The following is a 19,204-nucleotide window of genomic DNA, read 5'->3' on the forward strand; positions in this document are numbered from 1 at the left end:
CCGTCCTGCCGTGCCCCGCTGTGCCGCTGCCGCACACGGAGGCCTGTGCTGGTGGTAGGGGCCGCTCCCACGCTCTGATCAGCCTTTTTACAGTGTACTGTGCTGGCCGATTTTGCTCCCTGCACTGCCTTAAATCAACCTTTTTTATTTCTTCTTTTTTAAAAATGCTGGTAGGCACGTAAGTAATCGTCTGCTGGGCGTCTCCATCTAAATGGAGAGGGAGCGTGGTGCTTACTAAGGCTTATGGGGTAGTAGTTTACTCCCCCGAATTTGAGAGACGCTGGGTGATTGGAAGCTTATTCCCTGGAGGTATTCCGAAGGTCTTCTGAATCTGTGTGTCATTACCGGGGACATCTTTCATTCTAGTCGCAACTGAAAAGGGAGGAAATCCCAAATCTTGTGTTTAAGTTTCTGTAATAGGAAAGGAAGGGGGAGGGAGTTGTTCTGAAATCAGACTAGGGTTGAAATCGGATTAGGATTTGCTAGGGTGAAAACCTAACTGTGTGTCAGATTACTTCGACTTCACCTGAGGGTGTTTTCCATGCTTCTGTTGATATTATCACTTAATTTCACTTCTGCAATCAGTAGGGCTGGAATTTTAGTGTTTGAAAGCAGTTTTGTATTTTAGCAGAATTCACACCTCTGCTGCTGTTGTTTGGGTGGAGACAATTTTATGCAGGTCAGGCTTAGCAGCAGCAGCAGTGTCTTTAAGATGACATTCACAGTGTAAACTAATCTTGATCTTAATTTTTGTTTAACTTGGTGACAGCGAATCTTCCTCACAGCAAATATTGTATGTAAGGAGTATGATAACTTCAATGCTTCTGGCTAATGTTAGTAAATGTTAGAAGGTAACTAAAAATTGCCCATCCTTCTGTTTAGCAGTTTCTTTTCAGGGTGAGGAGGAGGCGTGGTGGGTTTCTTTTTCCCTTCTCATCCAGTGAGCCTCTTCCTGCTGCTCCTCATTCATTTTGTCCTTGTCTCATCCCCCCGTATTGGTTACTGGCTTTGTTGCTGCTTTCTCAGGCACTGGCCTGAATCCATCAGAGCGCTAAACAGGGAAAGGTTAGGTATGTTCATGCCTAGTGTGAACTGATCTGTCATCCATACTTGCTTATATTATAACATGCCCGAGACTAGGGGAATTAAATATCTGCCTCTATGGGGGGGGGGAAGAGGAGACTTGACTGCCTAAGCTTTACTGAAATTAGTTATACCAGACCAGCTAAGGTAGCTTAGCTCTCATTTCTTCCTGAAGGGGAGTAATTATTTTGGAATAGGGTATTTGCTGTTATGGAGAAGTATATCCTCTAGGGTTATCTTCCAGTGTGCTGTCTGACTTCCTTTTGTGGCTGAGCCTAAGACTGTCAGATAGCTCCAACAATGTTAATGTGGTTAAAGCTTTCATCCATGCTTTTGAAAAGGGTTAAAATCTAAGAAGCATCTTTCTTCTAGGGGCAACAAACAGATAAAACACAGAAGTATGTAGAAGTTGTATACCCATGGAGATATGCTAAAATGAAACTTAGATTCATTTAAAGGACTGTAAAAGATCAGAAATGTGTCAGCGTCTTTCAAAACAACTTAATTTGTATTTAATGTCTGAAATTTTCCACTACACCTCCTTTTTGACTCTCCTGGTCATGGTGCTTAATTAAAAGTTCATGTTAGAAGTACCCTTCTAAGTAAACTTTATCTAACTTAAGTCTCTAGAAGTGAAACAATGTAAATTAAGTTTGTAGTGGAAAATGAAGGAGCACAGCAGTGCTATAGAATTGCCATTACTTACTGTGCTGCTTTTGAGATACTGCTACACAGGCTGACCTGCTGATTGGACAGTTTGGCTGTATTTAGTGAAAGTTATCAGTTCTCCACAAAATGTTTCTTTTCTAAATCAAATATTATACGTAATTCCCAACGGTCAGCAATTAAATACACTTGTTTTGGTCCCTGTGCTGCAATAAGGAATTTTACATAGAGATCCTGCCTCCAATTTTCTGTACTTAACTTTGAAACCAGGAGGCATCAGTGCTATTGTTGGCATTGATCTGCATCTACACATTTTGTCAAATTCCACCAATGAGAAAATAAGTGGTTAGGATGATGGAGTAATAAATCATGGTCTGATATCTAGGTTATATCCTTTGGAAAATCTAAAATATTCAAAGCCGTACGCTCTCAAGTTCAGTTTGAAAACAGTGCCGTTTGAGTCACCTTCTGCCTGGAGACAGTCACTGCCTTTGAACTCATCAGGTTTGAATACATTCTTTAGTAATCTTCCTTTGGCTTCTAATAAATACTGGTGAGTTATTATTGATCCCCTCTGGGTACAGACTCTTCTGGCAGACCAAAAGAGTCTTACTTACTCCTTTAATTTGTAGTTAACTCATATTTTATTACTGGGTTTGCTAGGCCATATAATTGTCTTGCTTTTTGTTAATGCAACTTTAAGGGAAACAAAAGATGAGTAAGTGCTTTTGTTTTATGTTAAGACAGACTTCAGTACCCCATGCAACTTCTCACTATGCTGCTTTTCGGAGAGCAAAGAAACGGATTTGTTGAGCAGAAGCCAAAGCTTCTGAATCCTTGACCAGCACATGTTCACTTTGCTTTTCCTAGTTTCAGGTTTGGGTGGAAGTTTCTTTCCTTTTTGTTGGCTTCCTCTGTTAAGGACGTAGAGTTGCGTGTATGGAACTGGAAGTCTGATTTTGAGGTATTAAGACTTCCAAAAAGTGTTTAGCCCCCAAAAGGGATAATAGCAAAATCAAAATCAAATGCCAGAAACGAAGCGTTACTCACTTAATGAGTTTGTGTACTTGCTTTTATTAGTGAGACTCTTATATTTTTATAGGTACTGACATGTGATTAGCAGCAGACAGCTAACCTGAACCTGCAAAGCTGAGCAATAAGGAGCCAAGACGCTAGTGGCTTCATCTGGACGAACAACTGCCAGAACAGTTTCTCCTCACAACCTTCTCAATTTTATATTCTCTAGAGATGTGAAAGGGCTTTTTAAATTGTCCCATATACGAAGAGAAAGCTTTCCTGTGTTGATCATAGGCATGTAGTCTTAAGTCTCAGTGAGTTTCTTCTAAATGTACGGCACTGATTATTCCAACAGAATTGAGGCTTTACAGGTCAAGATTAAACAGTTACAATCACTTAATTCGTAATACCCCTTGTAACTGCTGCATTTATTTGTTTATATTGACATCTAAGCTAACCTAGCTTTCAGAAAACCTAATTTGAACCTTCTGGTTTTTCAGTTTGCAGTTCTTCAGCTTCATTTTTTGCTTAGTAACATCCTTCTTAGACTTTTTTACTTCTCCAACTTCTTGGACCAGAAGTGTTACTTATTCTTTATTACAATAGCAGGCACCCATACGTTGGCTCACTGTTCTGATGTTTAAGGTGACAGATCGAACAATTCAGCCCCTTTCTTTTTGTCAGGATTAGTCGGCATCCCTGACTGAAACTGAGGAAAAATTCTTGACGAGCGGGGATATTATAATTTGTAGGGCTGTCTGCATGACTTACTTTTTGTGTGTGGTGCAATGAGACTATGTGGTCATGTCATTAGCAAAATGCATACTGCATCGAAAGTAAAGCTCCATATGCACTCACTAAAAAAACCCCAACAACTAGTGAGGAGTTAGTGCGTTATAACCTAAATAACTTTCTGTAAAAACACTTCAATGACTGGGATTAAAATTTCCTTTTTGTATACTTGTCATACCCCTAATCATAAGTCAAAAGAATACAAGTCCTTGAACTTCTGTTGCTTAGGCCATGGGATTAGCCTCCTGAAATCTGTTGAAGGCTATTTACCAAAAGGAGACATAGTCACTCTGTCATCTTTCACCTACTCCTGCTGTATTTGATTTTAAGCTTCAGAAGGCCTGGCCACTGATGTCTTTTCCCCAGTTACAGTTTTTTTGGGGCAATTGTATCACCTTTTGGTCTGTATCATCTTTGGGTCCAGGGACTTTGAAGGATCCATTTTTATTCTGTACCTTCAGCATCCCGACCCCAGATGAGGCAGAGGAAGAAACTGGGCTTAGCCCGGATCTCCATCATCAGCTCTGGCAGCTTCAGTGTATTTACTGTTGCTGCTTTGCTAACAGTGTGGATCTAGTTCTTGAGGATGCTTGAATTTATTCATACTTTTCTGTCATGCTGCCATGAATTTTTTTGCAAGCAGAGGAATATCATTCTGGGGAGGCCAAATCTGTGCAGTCTGTGGGCATCTGAGAAAGATACAGGTTGACTTAAAGCCATGTTCCCGTCAAATGTCAAAGGCTTATTGCAGTGGAGGTACTATAGCTGTGCAGTGTTAATGAATGAGCAGACATGCTGCTACCAGCTCATTTCTTGATACTGTTCTGTGCACTGACTAGTGTTTTTGCTGTCTCCCTGTACTCCCCTCAAACACTACATGAAACGGATAAGGCTTGTAGCAATCCCAGAAAGCCTGTTACTCCCAGCTACTTTGCAACAACCCAGTTTCTTTCAGGAGCTCACTTTTACAGATTGATCAGCTTTCTGCCTTTTGCTGGCACAGGAACTGATACTGGCAAAAGAAGAGATGGGAGGGAATAGGGCTGTAACAGCTGATTTAGGTTGGTTTAGGGTACTGTGGACCTGCTGTCTTAATAGCCTCACTGGCTCAGTGAATCTCAGTAGTTTAAGTGAAAACACAGGTGTCAGGTAGCTTCCTGTTGGGAACTGGATTTAATATAAGATCCAGTACTCTCATGCAGAGTTTCTAAGCTCTGACTCCTGCAGTTTCTTTATTACCCTTTCAGGGCAGTGTACTCTTGGGAGAATACAGGTGTACATGTTTGTACCTTGGAAAGGGTTACGTGGGTAGGAAGTAAGAGGTAGATGTGGGAAGCCTCCTCGGTTGCTATTGCTATAGAGATCTCCAAACTTTAGTTAGTCGGCAAGTAAATAGTACAATGCTGTGAAATGTTTGTGACTCTTGGCAGAAAACGAACACCTGGTAAGTCCACTTACATATACTGTCTTATATTTTTCTTGTGAGGTTCAAAATCAATTGAATGCATTGCATTTTAAAATGTTTAAACACACAGATACCTTAAGAAGTCATTGTTTGTTTCAGAAATATCTGTGGAGAAAACAATTTGGAGATGGCATCTCATGATGAACATAATCTTCATTAGCTGATTGAGATCTGTGCTTGCTGTATTGAGGCCCAATTATTGCTGTTTGTTGTGATATACCAAGCCTTAGCTAATCTTCCTGTAATTACAGAATTTGTTTTTCTTCATTCTTGTGTATTTCTAACACTATGGCAGTTGCTCTGGTATCTCTAAAGCTGCTTCTATTAAAGGATTGATTTTTAACTTGTAAACTGTCAAAGTCTGGTCAAGGTTGGTAGCAGCGTAACTGTCATACTAGTTTTAAGAGCTCTAACTATTTTTACGTAAGTTCTTTGAGGCTTTCATAATATTTGTGCAGTTCCAGCACAAATCCAAGCAGGACGTTTTGTCCTCTAAAACTGTGTTATCTGAAAAGACAGCGATTAGGAGGATGTATGAGCTATGAGTGATCAGATCTGTATTTATTGTGGGATTGGAAGTGGAATGAGGCGTCTAATTTATAAGACTAGGCTAGAAGAGGCAATGAACTGGTTGAAGCTGATGGGGCGTGTCATCAAGTACTAAAGACAAATTGGCAAGTGAACTGACTTGAAATGAAAAAGAAATCTAAAACCTATGTATCTTCCAAGAATAGAATTTATCTGTTGTTTCCAAAATACCCAGCACTGTGAAACTCTGATACTGAATTGTTACTCCTGATTACTTCTGTAATAGCGGAAGCTGTGGGCTTTGCATTCCGTTTCACAAAATTTGACATGGGTAGTCAAAAGAGCTAGTTTCTTCCAAAAAGTTAGTCCTGCATCAGAACCATCTGTGCCTTGGAGTGAACTAGTTGCAAAGCTCTTCATGTTTCTTTAATTTTCTGCTCCCTTAGCTTCCTGAGCCAGCCCTTCACGTCTGGAGAAGACCAGTGCTGGCTCAAAGAGGTCAGTGTGAAGGGGAGAAGGTGTACCTTGTCTAGTGATATTTAACTGTTGGATTGTTATGCCTTCACAGTCAGAGTGACACCATTAAATCTGCTCAGGAAGCCCCATATCGTTTCTTCTGGGTCAGCTGACACTTATCTCCTTTCTCAGGTTAAGCAAATGTTACAGTCAGTTTTAAACTTGATTTTGTGTGTGTGTTTAATAAATACAGCAAGTACAAAATAGGAACATATGCTGTACAAATGGCTGCAGAACAGGAGACAAAATTAATATCTTCCCCATTCAAACACCTATTACTGAATGACTTGTTTCCCTCATATTCTGTCATGTCTGACCAGCTGAGGGTCTCTTGTGCGTTTTTAACCTTGGTTATTGTCAGATTCAGTAACAGGTGGACTTTGGAGGTAGTGATAGAATAGGTGATTTGCAAAATCAACTTGGAGAAATGGCTTCCTTGTAGTTTGACTTGTTAGCCTTGATAGAGATGTATTTTAATGAGTGCTCAAGCCCGATTGCAAACTTGCTGGTGTGGAGCATAGTGAAAGCTTGTCTGCATGAGGAGAAGGTGGTTAGAAGGTGATCAGACAGGGTGCTAGGGTGACTTGTGGCCAGGTTTTCAGAGGTGCAATAAGGGATTCCTGACCAGGTGCGGTGTCAGATTCCAGGTTTGCAGTTCTCAGAACGTCCTCGTCCTTGCCTTTTCTTAGTCAACTCACTGTAAGTCAGAAAGTTGATGGAATTATGCAGAGAGACATTGTGTGTGTCTCTCAGGTAAGCTAAGGTCACCTTAACCAGCAGATACTGTCTTTGCATGCAGCTTTCTGGCATCAGGGTCTCTTGCTTCTTTTCGTGCACACAAATGTTAGATGCAAAGTCAGTGGTAGTGATTTCTCTGCACCAAAAATCTGACTTACAGCCAGATATAGGCGGCTTTCCACATCAAGAGAGAATCCTGAAATGAGAGCACCCTGCTAGGAGTCAGCAGGATCCTGTTAACCAGTGTTCGTCAGGCGTGCAAGAAGAACGTAGGCTGTTAATGGGTGGTGTTCATAACACTGAACAAACAGCAGCGAAGAGCAACCTTCCAGACAAGAAGAGACGTTTAAGGAGCTCTGACACAGGCAATCAATGTGACAGTGCCTTCGAGCACCATGAGCTGCCAGCGGCAGTTCTGAATCTGGCAGTACCCTCTTCCCGCCCATTGCCGATAGGGGTATGGCCCACTATACCACTGTGCTCAGTGTAACCTGTGTTTTGGTGGGCCCTGTAGCTGTGAGGTTCAAAGGAGTTTTGTATTGATTCTTGTCCATCAAAACCAGACTGCTTTTGGTGGTCTAAGCGACTTCTTAGGGCTAGCCGATACCTTTTTTTATGGAAAGACATATAAATTGGAATTTTGAGAAACTGCAGGTATCCTCAAGGAAAGGGAAGTGTGATACCCAAAATGTTCGAACGGCAGAAACATGGAATCAGGGCTTATGTCATGTTAAAAAGTGAGCTAGAAGCATCTAGAATTCATGATGCTGAAATGATTAAATCGGAAGGGTTGCTGACAGGGTTCATAAAAGATTGTGGGGTGTTGCTGGAGTGTATTTTCTAATTCCTAATGCTCCATCTTCTTCCTGGGTTGTCAGCTGGGTTTGTTGTTTTCTCTTGCATCTTGAGCAGAATGATCTCTTCATAGATTTAATTAGGCAGCTAGCACATGTTTAATCTTTTTTGCCTTTTGATTATATCTTTCAAAAAATAGAAAAAAAATCTGATTTCATTTGAGCCATGTACTATTATACCAAAAAAGCTTGCTGTGGTTGAATATAGACTAGCTCTCTAGGGACTTGATTTGTTGTTTTTTCATGGCACCCTGTGAATGTATGCAAATTGCAATTATTGTTTCCCGTTTTATAGATGGAATAATAGCACTTTTTTTCCTCACTTCACAGGGAGGTGCTTATAAATACATCATAGAATCATAAAATGATTGTCTGAGGTACTTTGATATTACAGTTGAAGGCTGTTTAAGTATCTGGAAAGGGAGTGTCTTTGTTCAAACATAGATTGCACAAGAAGGTATCTGGCTAGTATTTAGCCTAGTAGGTTTTCTTTATTTTTCTTTTTTTTTTTTTTTTTTACAAGGGACTTTATAAGGAACTGAATTCAACGTTCAGGTTGTTTTTTCTAAGCTTTTGCCCTTTTGAAGATGTCTTCAGAAAATCCATTCCCCAGTCATGAAAATGTACTGTGCTAACTTTCTTTTCCACAGTGGAAACACTTATTTATAGTCATCCAAACAAGTGAATAAAACAAACTTGAAAACAGCATCAGAGGACAGAACTGAGTTTTCTATATACTTAAAAGCTTATGAATACACTTGTTTCATTTGGTGTTGAGATACATATCATCATACCTGTGGATTAACTAGGTTAACAGACTTTACCAACAGGGAAGATTAAGATTACATACATGTTTCTTATATGGCTTCTAAAACTAATATAACAGACCTTTCACACTTTTTCTGCTGTGTGTTCCTGAGCAGGGAATGTGCCTGTGATTCTTGAAATGCAGCAGACTTCTGGGATCAGGCGATAGAACATTCCTGGCACACTATTGATGATGTTCCATCAGACAGTGAAAATAAAGGTGGGGGAGAAAATGTATTATGTGAGACTTATTTTCCGTGAGAGAAGTATTTTACTATAAATGCAAGCTTAAGAATGTCTGGTCTTCTGTGGCATTTGCCCCAGAAGTCTGTGAGGCCTTTCCGACCAAACATTTCATTTTGTAATTAGATTCTTGAAAGCGGTTATCTACAATTTTAAAAAAGCTTTTACATTTAAAAGAATTTATTTAAGTCTTTATGTTGATCAAAATTTTACTCTGATGTTTGCACCTAGTTACCATGAACAGTCATTTTAATTTTGCTCTGCCGTTTTCATGTCCTGTACACAAGCAAAGATGGTATTTTGGCTGTGAAGTATGGCATTAAAAGTGGTGGATTTGGTTTCTGGTAACACCTGTTAGAAAAAAACTGAATGTATACCTCTGAATTGGGGTATTCTAGACTATAGAAGATGACAGGGACTCCTGCTCTTTTGCAATGGCAATTAACTGTTCTGCTTGAATAGACAGGTCGGTGTACTTTCCCTCCTCGGTAAGGGAATGGGAGGGACGCTTGCTTAGAAATTCTAAGAGAGGACAGAGGTGGTGTCATGTCTTGGGAGAGACCAAGGAGTCATGTAGGTGCTTTGCTTGTTCTTCCTCAAGGACAGGATAAACTTCTGTTTCTAGGAGATTCTAAAGCGTCTGCTACACTGTCCATGCAATACAGGAAAATAACAAATATCTTTTTAGTGTTCACACATCTGAATAGAAATTTGTGTACTGGCAAAAGCAGATTCCTGTAACGTAAAACTGTACCAAATTTCAAATCCTTGTATGTATTTAGAGTGTGTCAAGAAGCCTTAATCTTCTAACTTTTTAGAAAAGTGTGAATAGGAATCACTTGTAATTAGGCTATCTCGGTTATCCACTGTTCTTGGTGCTTATTTCGCCTATCACAGTATTCAGATAAGGCAGAGCTGGCATCATTGTAAAATTCAGTATGCCCTTCTGTTTCCAAAAAGTACAGTAAAAGAAGAAAGACTTGATACAGGTATCCTTCAGACCAGTAGTTTCTTTTGGGCTGTAGCATAAATGACCAAACTCCACAGTTAAGTTCTTCAAGGTGGGCCCTTGTCAAAGTGGAGATAGCAGTGGCTGCATTGCCACTGCTCTTTGGAACACTACATGGACAGGTTCCTTGCCCTCTTAGGACCACAGGACAAAATGAATACTTTGAATTAGTTGGTGGTCCTTGCTGCCTGCCTGTTGGTCTGCGCAGACCAACTGTTGTGCAGTGATGAGTTAGCTTGGGGTGCTGTGGGATTACCTGGAAACTTCAGTTTGACTTCAGGTGGAGCCCATATGGCTGCGTTGCAGTCTTTGGTCTGATGTTAGTAAAAGTGTGATTAACAGTGTTAAGATCTACATCTGAATGGAAATGCTGTAAAACTTTTGACTAGGTATAATGTCCTTGATTCACGTAACAGCAGTAACTGGAAATCTACTAGATTCTGTCTTCCTTCCCCCAGTTGAGTTTTGACATTGAATAGAGAATTTCAGCTCTTCTTTTATTCTATATTAAAACAGCAGGTAACATGTTGATTGTATTCTGGACTGCTTTGTGTCCTTCAATATTGCTGCAATTTATCTTGAATGCAGCCAACTAAATTGCTTCAAGTCCAGTCTCCTGAGGATTGTTTGATATGTCTGTACTTGTAAACTGGGCAATTGGTATATGGAAATTAAAACATGAGTGCACACATTTCACTCCTTTGCTGGTAGTAGCTCAGCATGCAGGTTAAACAAATGCAGAGAGGATATCAGGGCCTCAAAGAATATGCTTACAAAAGAGCTGGTAAGAAATAAACTTAGCAATTGCTTTTCTGTGAAGATCTGTTGGAGCAGTAGAAGCAGATCATGTGGATGGGCAGCTTTGTCTGCTTCCATAGGGCTTTCAGGTGAGTCAGCACCATGAGCAACAATAATTGGAGGCTTGTGGCTTTCCATATTGGCATGCATGTCTGACTTCAGTGAGTCATTACCCATCACTAAGTAAAAGAGTCACAATGGATCTCTCATGCATCCCGTTTGCTGAGGCTAGCCAGGTTCAGATACTTGAATTATCTTGCCACAGACTGGCTAACAAAAAGCAGCTGGTATTCATTTTAGGGGCCCCAAACTGGGGATTAAAAAAAAAAAATAGCATGGCAGCTCCAACTGCAAAAGAACTCATTTTCCTTCAGTGGCCTTTATTAATGCTGAGGAACACAAGTCCCAGACAGATTATGGCATAAAATACAGTAGCGTAAATACTGCACTCTGCTCCTAATGTACCTAGTGCTGCGTTAAAGGTTACAAGCCAAAAGGAAACTTTATAGTATTAAGGTTCTGCAGCACGCAGAGAATCTGAACCAAGCTCTAATACTTTGTGCAAAATAATAGAATGTTTCCCTAAAAGAGGAGCAAATACCTTTTGGGTCAAACAGTAGTCAAATGAAATAAAACTCTCTTGGAGTCTCGGGTCAGGGTACAGGCACATTGTAAGTGTATTTGGCTGCTTTGGTAGATCTGTTGCTTGTACTGTGGAATCCATGCCCCCTGCCTGCATTTCTAACTGGGTCAGCATAATTTAATATGGAGCTATGATAACAAAGCCAGAGGTGAAGTTGTTCTAACTTTGTAGTCTATATGACTGAAAAAAAAAAATTACTGTTTTTCTTAGAAGCACAATTTGGAGCTTTATGGGAGTACTTGGTAATTAGGTAAATCTCAAAATTGGGTTTGGGGAAGAAGAGTCTGCCTAGAACATAGGCTGGGGGGTGGAGGGGAAGGCTGGGTAATAATCCATGATGCTTGTAACTAAAGGAATAAACCTAGCAGGAAGGGTTAATTTTGACTAAACATTTGGTTTAGTTTGGCATAGATGTCAAATCTTTTTGTATGTCCAAAAGAAATAGTGGGGATCAGTGTGCGCAGTGTCATTGGTTTTAGTTCTTTAGTTGTGATTAAGTAGTTGCATTCAGAACATCATGATGCTGTCCCAGAATTTCGATTTAATAGTCCCAGAATTCTTTCTTCATGTATTGTGATTTGCTTGCAATTCTTGGAGTACGCTATATGCACTTTGAAAGTGTGAACAGGTAGAACAGCAGTATCACCTTCTATTGGTGTCCCTTTGTCTCTTTGTTTTTGGCTGAAGCCAGCTGTACCAGAACAAGTAGAAACAATATCATCAGTCTAAGCCTCAATTTTACACATACTAACAAATTGTGTTCCTATGCAAATACGGAATATTTAACTTCTAATGTTAACCAAAGATAGGCAGCTGACAACCGTAATCATCTCAACTATTCTATACAAACAAGCACTTGAATTTTTTTTTTCTGCACAGAACCAGCCCAGCTCCTGAGGCTTCTGCATTTTCATGTGCATTGCAGTATTTCATGCTCGTTAAAAGGTGTCAGAGAAAGAATAAGGAAAAAAGGCTACTAAAGCAATTTCTAGGGATGAACAGTGTTTACTTCATCAATGCAAACACCTTCTCCTTTCATTGTATTGCACCCACACCTACCTTGTAAAGTATGTAAACTGTACTCTAGGGTATGCTCATATGCAAGAGGGGAGGTATTAGTTAAATCCAATCCAGCTGTTGGAACTGGGCCATTTTTTTTCTTTCAGTTAGGCAGGTGGAAGTAGTCTGGAATTGACTTGCAAATGCTAAGCTCTTCGGGTACCCTGTATGTTTAATCAAGCTACTTTACTATCCCAGCTATATATTCAGGGTAGCTCTTTCTTGTCAGCATGTATCTTCTGGTTTTCTGACGCTGGTTCCTGTAATGTTGAGAGGCAAGAGCAGAAATAAAGAATTTAAATGACCAGGTATCTTTTAATGAAGTTTGTAGATGCAGAGAAATTAGAATCAATCAGTGAATTTGTTCTCTCTTTTCCACTTAATAGCTGAACTTTCAAAAGCAACTAAATGCACATCTTACCAAAGTTCCTGAAAACGTATCTTTTGTATCCGTGGAATAGCCAAAACTAGCATTGGTGTGTGGTGTTCATCTTTCAAGGTGAGCCTGGCTTTCCGACTTCTGTGGGCTAGCTGGAGGCTGATGCATGCTGGTCGGCCTGCAGGAGAGCAGGGATAGCCAGCTAGCTGCTTGCGGGGCAGCTGGCAGGCCAGCCACACTGGCAATACTGATATACTGGCTGGCATAAAAACATCTTGTTTCCTGCCTCTCCACCTCTGATGTTCTCTGGACTTGCTCTTGTTGCAATGGAAGTGGTGTAAACGTGTTGATTAAAAGATGACACTCCTCAGGTATCCCACTTAATGAGGTGGCTAGTCTGGGTGAGCACCACACTGAACTCCAGATCTCGTTGTTAGAATGGTAGGTAGATTTTTAGTCATTAAATGGTGGTTATGCTTTAATCTTCCTTCTGACACAATTGGTATAGCTAAAAATGGTTAAAATGTTTAAAATTCATACCACTTACTGTTGCAGCATTTGATTATTTTTTTTCTGTACAGAGAATGTACATTATTAAATACCTTGTACCTGAAACTTCATTTTTAATTTCATTTAAGAAATATTTATCCCAGTATAACAAAGGGAATGTAATGACTTGAGCTTCTCACTAGTTGTATCATTCACATGTTTAAATAGTTTTGGTGTTTTGATTTGTACTGTAACTGGGGATGAAGTAATCTTATCAAGTATCCAGAATTTCTTGTCTCTGAAAGTGATATACTTAAGGGACTTTAAAGTGCTTATAATCAATTAAGATTGATTTTCAGATGCAAAGTAGAAACTTCAAATTAACAGAAACCCTAAGACTAGTTCTGATATTTCACTGTGAATGAGATCTAACTTGCATAAAGTAGTACCAATGTTTTAAATCATTCTTTCATAAATAGAAGAACTATTCTGACTGCTTTGTCGCAGATGTGATTTTGTCCTTTTGAATTAGCCTAAATTTTCTTCTTGTAGTCTTATATAACTTTGGTAGGGTTTTGGGTTCCCCCCCAGGAAAAACCCACTACATTATGTATTTGCTACAGAAGGTTTTGGAAAATGTTATCTTGTTCTGATGTATGTTAGACAGGTACAGCTGATTGGTTTTGGGATTCCTTGAATATTTTTTTTAGTTTACAGAAGCTATATGAGTTGCCTTTTTGGGTAGTTTAACGTATTATGCAGTTAAACTTTTCTTATGTTAAAGAAAAGGCTCAAGAAGCCAGAGAAGCTTGCTAGACTTAATTCTCTCCTTAGAATCTCAATGCTATTCAAAACTTCAAAGTAACCTTTTTTTTTGTTTGCCAGGAAGGTGTGCATGGGCTGTCTTAAGACATCAAGTGGTAGTGTTACAGCAGTGATACTTGCTCTTTAACATGTAGTGAGCATCTTGTGCACCTTTGTACAGGGATTCACAAATGGTACTTGTGGAATATGCGTGGTTGAGCCAGAGGGTCCCAAATGTTTAGTCACTTAAAAATAATTCTTTGAGTGTGCTGGCGGTAAGGGTTACTATTATGCTGATAATTCAGAATTTCACAAGGTTATCTTTAGCCATTGCTTTTTGATATCAAGAGTTTTAGGTACAGTTTTGTGTTCTGTCATAAACCAAATATCAACTGAAAAATCAGGAAGACGTTCCCCTTCTCCACAGGTGGCCCTGAAATTGAGCTTTGAGTTTCTTGTCAGCTTCTTGTTGGAAGAGAGATACCAGTTGAAACACTGATCTGATGAGGATGGCTGTATTCTGTGTTGCTCCTGCCCACTGAGTGTGTTAAAGGCAGTTTTACAGGGACTGTGGCATTCTTTGAAGCCTTGTTTTGGGCATTGACTTGAGGCTTGCTTTGTTTTCAGGGTCTAGTGTCTCTTAAATCTCTTGTCTTTTGTCAGCTTAGCATTTTTGTGTTTTGTATCACCGTGAAACAAGGTTCCCTTGCAGCCCTTAACACAACAGCCCTAATGTGTGTAGTGATTGTCTTTATTGAAATTAATTTCAGTTTTGAGACTTTGAGGGAACGAGGGATTATTTTTCTTTCAAGTGGAAGCTGTTGGGGAGAGATTCTTGGCATGTAATACTTTGTATCTGGCTTTGGAAGAGTATTCGGAAATTCAGGGTAGAAGTGAGAACACTGATTTATCTAACAGCATCTAGTAGATCTTTTGGTTAGTTAACAATTACTGGTAAGTAATTGTTCTTCACAGATGGTGAACTGGGGAGAAGAAATCTCTTGTTACAAAAGCCTTATGAACTTAAGTCTGACTTGAGACGCATGTAACAACTGAGATGTAATGTTGTAGCACAACTTAGTAAGTGTTGTATGTTCTTGTTTCTTAATAGTACATGCTGACTGATAGTTAGGCATTTTTACTTTCTGCACCTTGCGTGTGGTGCATTAATACCCATGTGTTTAGGAGTGGCCTCACAGTTCAGATTCTGCAGGAATAAACTGTCATCATTTTTGTGATTTGTAGGATTTTGCCTATGCTGAGTTTTCCCTTTCTGAGATTTAGAGTCTGATTTTATTCAGTTAAATAGTTCAGATCTGTCTTGGGGGTAGTTTTGACATGTGCTGTTTCAGTGTGACATGAAGTTACTTCTTTGAGTACATTAAGCTGAGAAGTGACTGTAGTCAGATGCTGTGGATGTCAAACACTGTATTAGATCCATTGGTAACATCTTGCTAGGTTTCAACTAGTATTGAATACATAGACTTTAGCAGAAGATTGTCCTCCCAGCCTGAAAGCTGGAAATGAATCCGTGGGGTTAAGTTGCAGAATAATTTGGTCTCTACTCTGTTTTAGCTGACCTGTGTTAACTGGGGAAAATGTTTAACCTTTCTACTACTGTATAAATCCCTTGTAAATGCCTATCGGTTCCCTATGTGCTGGGGCTTGCAGGTAGTGTAAAAGTGTGGCATTCTGCCTACAGTGGTAATGCTTCCTTAAAGGGAGGCTTGCTTTAGTGCTTAAGACTGATTCTTTTGTATGCTGTGGGATTATAGTATGTTTATTTCTTCTGAGGCTGTAGGATGGTGCTGATAACCTGCTGTATTTCTAAAATGCTTCATCTGAAACACAAGCTTTAAATACCTACTTTTTACGAAATGCCAAGTCAGGACAAAAAATGAACTGGATCACTTAAGTCTGTTTTTTGGGGAATAAAATTTGTGCATACATGTGTTTTTCATGTACAGTCTATAATTGCAACAATTGACATGTATTGAGTGGAATTCATGGTCTTAAATATATTGGTATATAATGGTCATCTTATATATTGGGGACATGAAGTGGAACACTAGTATCATCAGGTTAGAAATAATGTCAGCATACATCTAGCTGAGAACACTGGTCATGATCCGACCATGGCAACCAAGTTTAACTGCCAGAATGCACCATAGGCCCTTTGGGAACTTCAGTCCCATATACTTGTAGGAAGATTCTAGCCCTAACGCTGTACTGCTGATTCTTGGATGATCCTGGTGACCCTGACATGCTGAATTTTTAAAGATGCTGTGCCAGCAGGAGACTCTGCAAGACTGGGAGCCCTTAGTTCAGTGGAGGCCAGATAACACTCCTCAGTTCTGTGAAGTTAAGGCTGAGTGATATCCCCAGTTATCAACCTACTTGCTCTGTGAATGGCGAAGCAGCTGTGGACTTAGTGTTGAGTACTGCCTATTCGCCCTTTTAAAGGAGGAAGGAAAAAAAGAAAATGTACCAGAGCTGCTTTGAAAGAGAAACTACATATAATAAGTTTAAAAGGACATACAAAAGAACAGCTAAAAGGGTAAACCCAGGTAGTATGGAGATTGCCTTAAAAAGAGTATTAAAGCTCAGAAAATGTATGCTGCTAGTCAGCAAAAATGGCCACGTAGTTGATAACCTATTTTGAAAGATTTTGAAGAATCTTTCTAAAGAGTGGTAGCTCTCTAAATGAGGAAAAGATGGGAGATTCTTGCACATTAAATGTAAAACCATAATGGAGTAGTCAAGTATTTTGAAGATCAGATTGATAAAAGCAAAAAACTAGTAAAAAAAATATTGAGACAGAATTGTAATAGGGTAGGATCAGTGGGGGTGAAATAATGGAAGTATGAAACAAAGGTAAAACCCTAATTGAAAAGCTGAGTGAATTATTTGCCTTTAGAAAGAAGCTTAGAGTCTTCCCAGTAGAGCCTTTATGGATGGATGACTCTGGGTAACTGTCTTTAGTCAAAGCATTGTTAGAGGAGGTTTTAGAGTAAATTGAAATGAATAGTAATGCCTTGCCTGGGACTACACTGTATTTGTTTTTTTCTAAACCAAAAATATTAAGCTGCTGAACTGTTGAACACAGCATATAGTCTTAAATCTGCCTTGCTTCCAGAAGAATGGTGGGTGGCAAATGTTATTGCTGTCCCCTAAAGAGCTTCAGATTTGGTCTGATTTTTCTGCTCAATAGAAAATATTCTAGAGTATTATCACATAGATAAATGAAAAAATGTAGGAGTAAATTGTAATTAGGGAGCAAATGTAAAAAGTAAATTGTGCCTTGCATCAATGAAATCACTGAAACTTCAAATGTGGCACATACAATACTGGATTTTGGGGAAAAAATGCTAATGGACACTCAAGTTAACTGATTTGTCATGTGATGGGGTACCCCTTAAAATTTAAGATAAGTAGGAACAAAAGATTAAAATTTAGGGGGAGGTGGGGCGGTGTTACTAGTGGGAAGTTCCATAAAGGACTTTGGTGTCTAGCACATTCAGAATGATCAAGAAAAGGAGGTTTTGTAGCAGAAATCCAAGAGCCTTGTCTAACGACATTTTTCCATTGAAATGCAGAGTTATTATGGGGAAGAAGTATTGAAAAACATTCTTAGGCTATTCAGTGCCCTTACATTTGACGCAGTTTTTAAGATAATTTAAATGTAGAATTCTAATATAATGAGAAACTTGAATGACTAGTCTAGCTAGTTACATGCAATAACTTTTCAGGTTCTTTATTTGTCCCTTCCCAACCTGCCCAGTGTTCTCCTATTCCTCAGCAATCCAGTCCTATCATACTGAGCTTTTGCAACAGGCTCAGATGGTCACAAGAATCAAATGGTTTAGCAAAATAATGAGGGGGGGAAGAAAGTGTAGCTTTGGTAGATTCTCTAGTGCTAGTGTCCTCTTACTGTAATGAGGACTTGCTTTGTTTAAAGTAGTATAGTTCACGTTTGTAGATGTCAAGGGAGGATTGTGTCTGTGTTTACTTGAGTGAGTTGGTTAATCAAGCAGTGGACAGGAAGACAAGGCTTCCTTACTCTCAAGTCAACCTAAAATAATTAAATGAACACTGCTATGCAAACTGGTTGAGAACAGTGAAGCTAAGGTAATGTTCTAAGCACTGAAACTACGTCCTGTATAGGTTCATGGTGTGAAGTCTGCTCATATAATTTACCTGTTTTTGAGCTTTAGCATGTTTGGTATTTCCTCCGATGGATGATGGGGAGTGCTAGTGTTTTCTCTGTACTGCTGGCTTTCGCTGATACTTTTGAGTTCAGGGAAGTTATTTGCCCTAACTCAAAAGGAACGTGATAGTAGCAGTGAAGGTCAGTAGCAAGGATAGGACATAGAAAGTATTTTAAAAGGCTAATTTTAGTTAGTGTGGCTGATCTTTCTAGGCTGCCAGCCGTCATCCAGTCCTGATTTTCTCTGAATTGCATTCTGATGGTACGTGTCTTTTCCACTGATTGTAAAATGAACCTAGGGAGATTGCCTTCACTAGGCTAAAATTGTTCTTTCTCCATCTTTTGATCTCTTTTAGCTAAGAGGTATAGCAGCATTGTGGGGAATGCATCCTGAGTGCCCAGTATCTTAAAGGAGCCGAGATATTTATGGGCTGGTTTTCCTTTACAGTGTCTAGGCTATAAATCCTAAGTAGACTCAGTGCCACTGTACTACTTTGTTTCCTTTTGCCACAGGCCTAATCTGTCTTGTTTGCATGGAGCTCAGTCATCTTCTGTCATCAACTCATTGTTGATTTTGGCCAGATAACTGGCACAGCTAATGTGTTTAGGTTGTGAATGTGATCATATGTGAATGTGAGTGTCTAACCTGTATTTACTGCTTCTTTTGGTGTGCACATATAAACACCCCTAGAGTCATTCCAGTGAAACTCCACGGGGAAGTAAATGTTTTCTGCCTTTGGGATACTTACTGTGGTTTATGACAAAGCTTTCTGTAAGGTATATAATCTTTAAAAAAACAAAAAGCAACTCGTGCATCTTGCTTGGAAAGATTGAGTTATAAATTACGCACACTGTTTTCCTTTTTGATGAATAGCTGCATTTTTGACCTAGAAACAACTGACTCCAAAACAAAACACTTCTTTCTTTACATACAAATCTCTCTTATTTTTTTATTTACAGACTATGAGAAGACACAGAAATGAAGTTACAATTGAATTGCGGAAGGTGAGTCTGCTTTTGTTTATGAACTGTGTTACTTTGCTAATAATGCTCTGGTGTCTTAGCTAAATATTTTACCGTAAGCTTTGCTTAATGGCCCCAAACTGA

The 19,204-nt window shown here is 39.4% G+C and overlaps 1 protein-coding gene across 1 annotated transcript in view; it reads left to right on the plus strand.

Annotated features, from left to right (window-relative positions):
* The window catches only part of KPNA3 (karyopherin subunit alpha 3), an 86,585-nt gene that overhangs the window by 34,727 nt on the left and 32,654 nt on the right, over positions 1 to 19,204 (plus strand). The window contains exon 4 of the mRNA XM_009277174.2: positions 19,058 to 19,102. Within this exon, the coding sequence (XP_009275449.1) occupies positions 19,058 to 19,102 (45 nt within the window). The remainder of the gene's footprint in view (positions 1 to 19,057; positions 19,103 to 19,204) is intronic.

Source organism: Aptenodytes forsteri, unplaced genomic scaffold (assembly GCF_000699145.1).
Source record: "Aptenodytes forsteri isolate BGI_AS27 unplaced genomic scaffold, ASM69914v1 Scaffold145, whole genome shotgun sequence".
NCBI classification, from domain to species: domain Eukaryota; kingdom Metazoa; phylum Chordata; class Aves; order Sphenisciformes; family Spheniscidae; genus Aptenodytes; species Aptenodytes forsteri.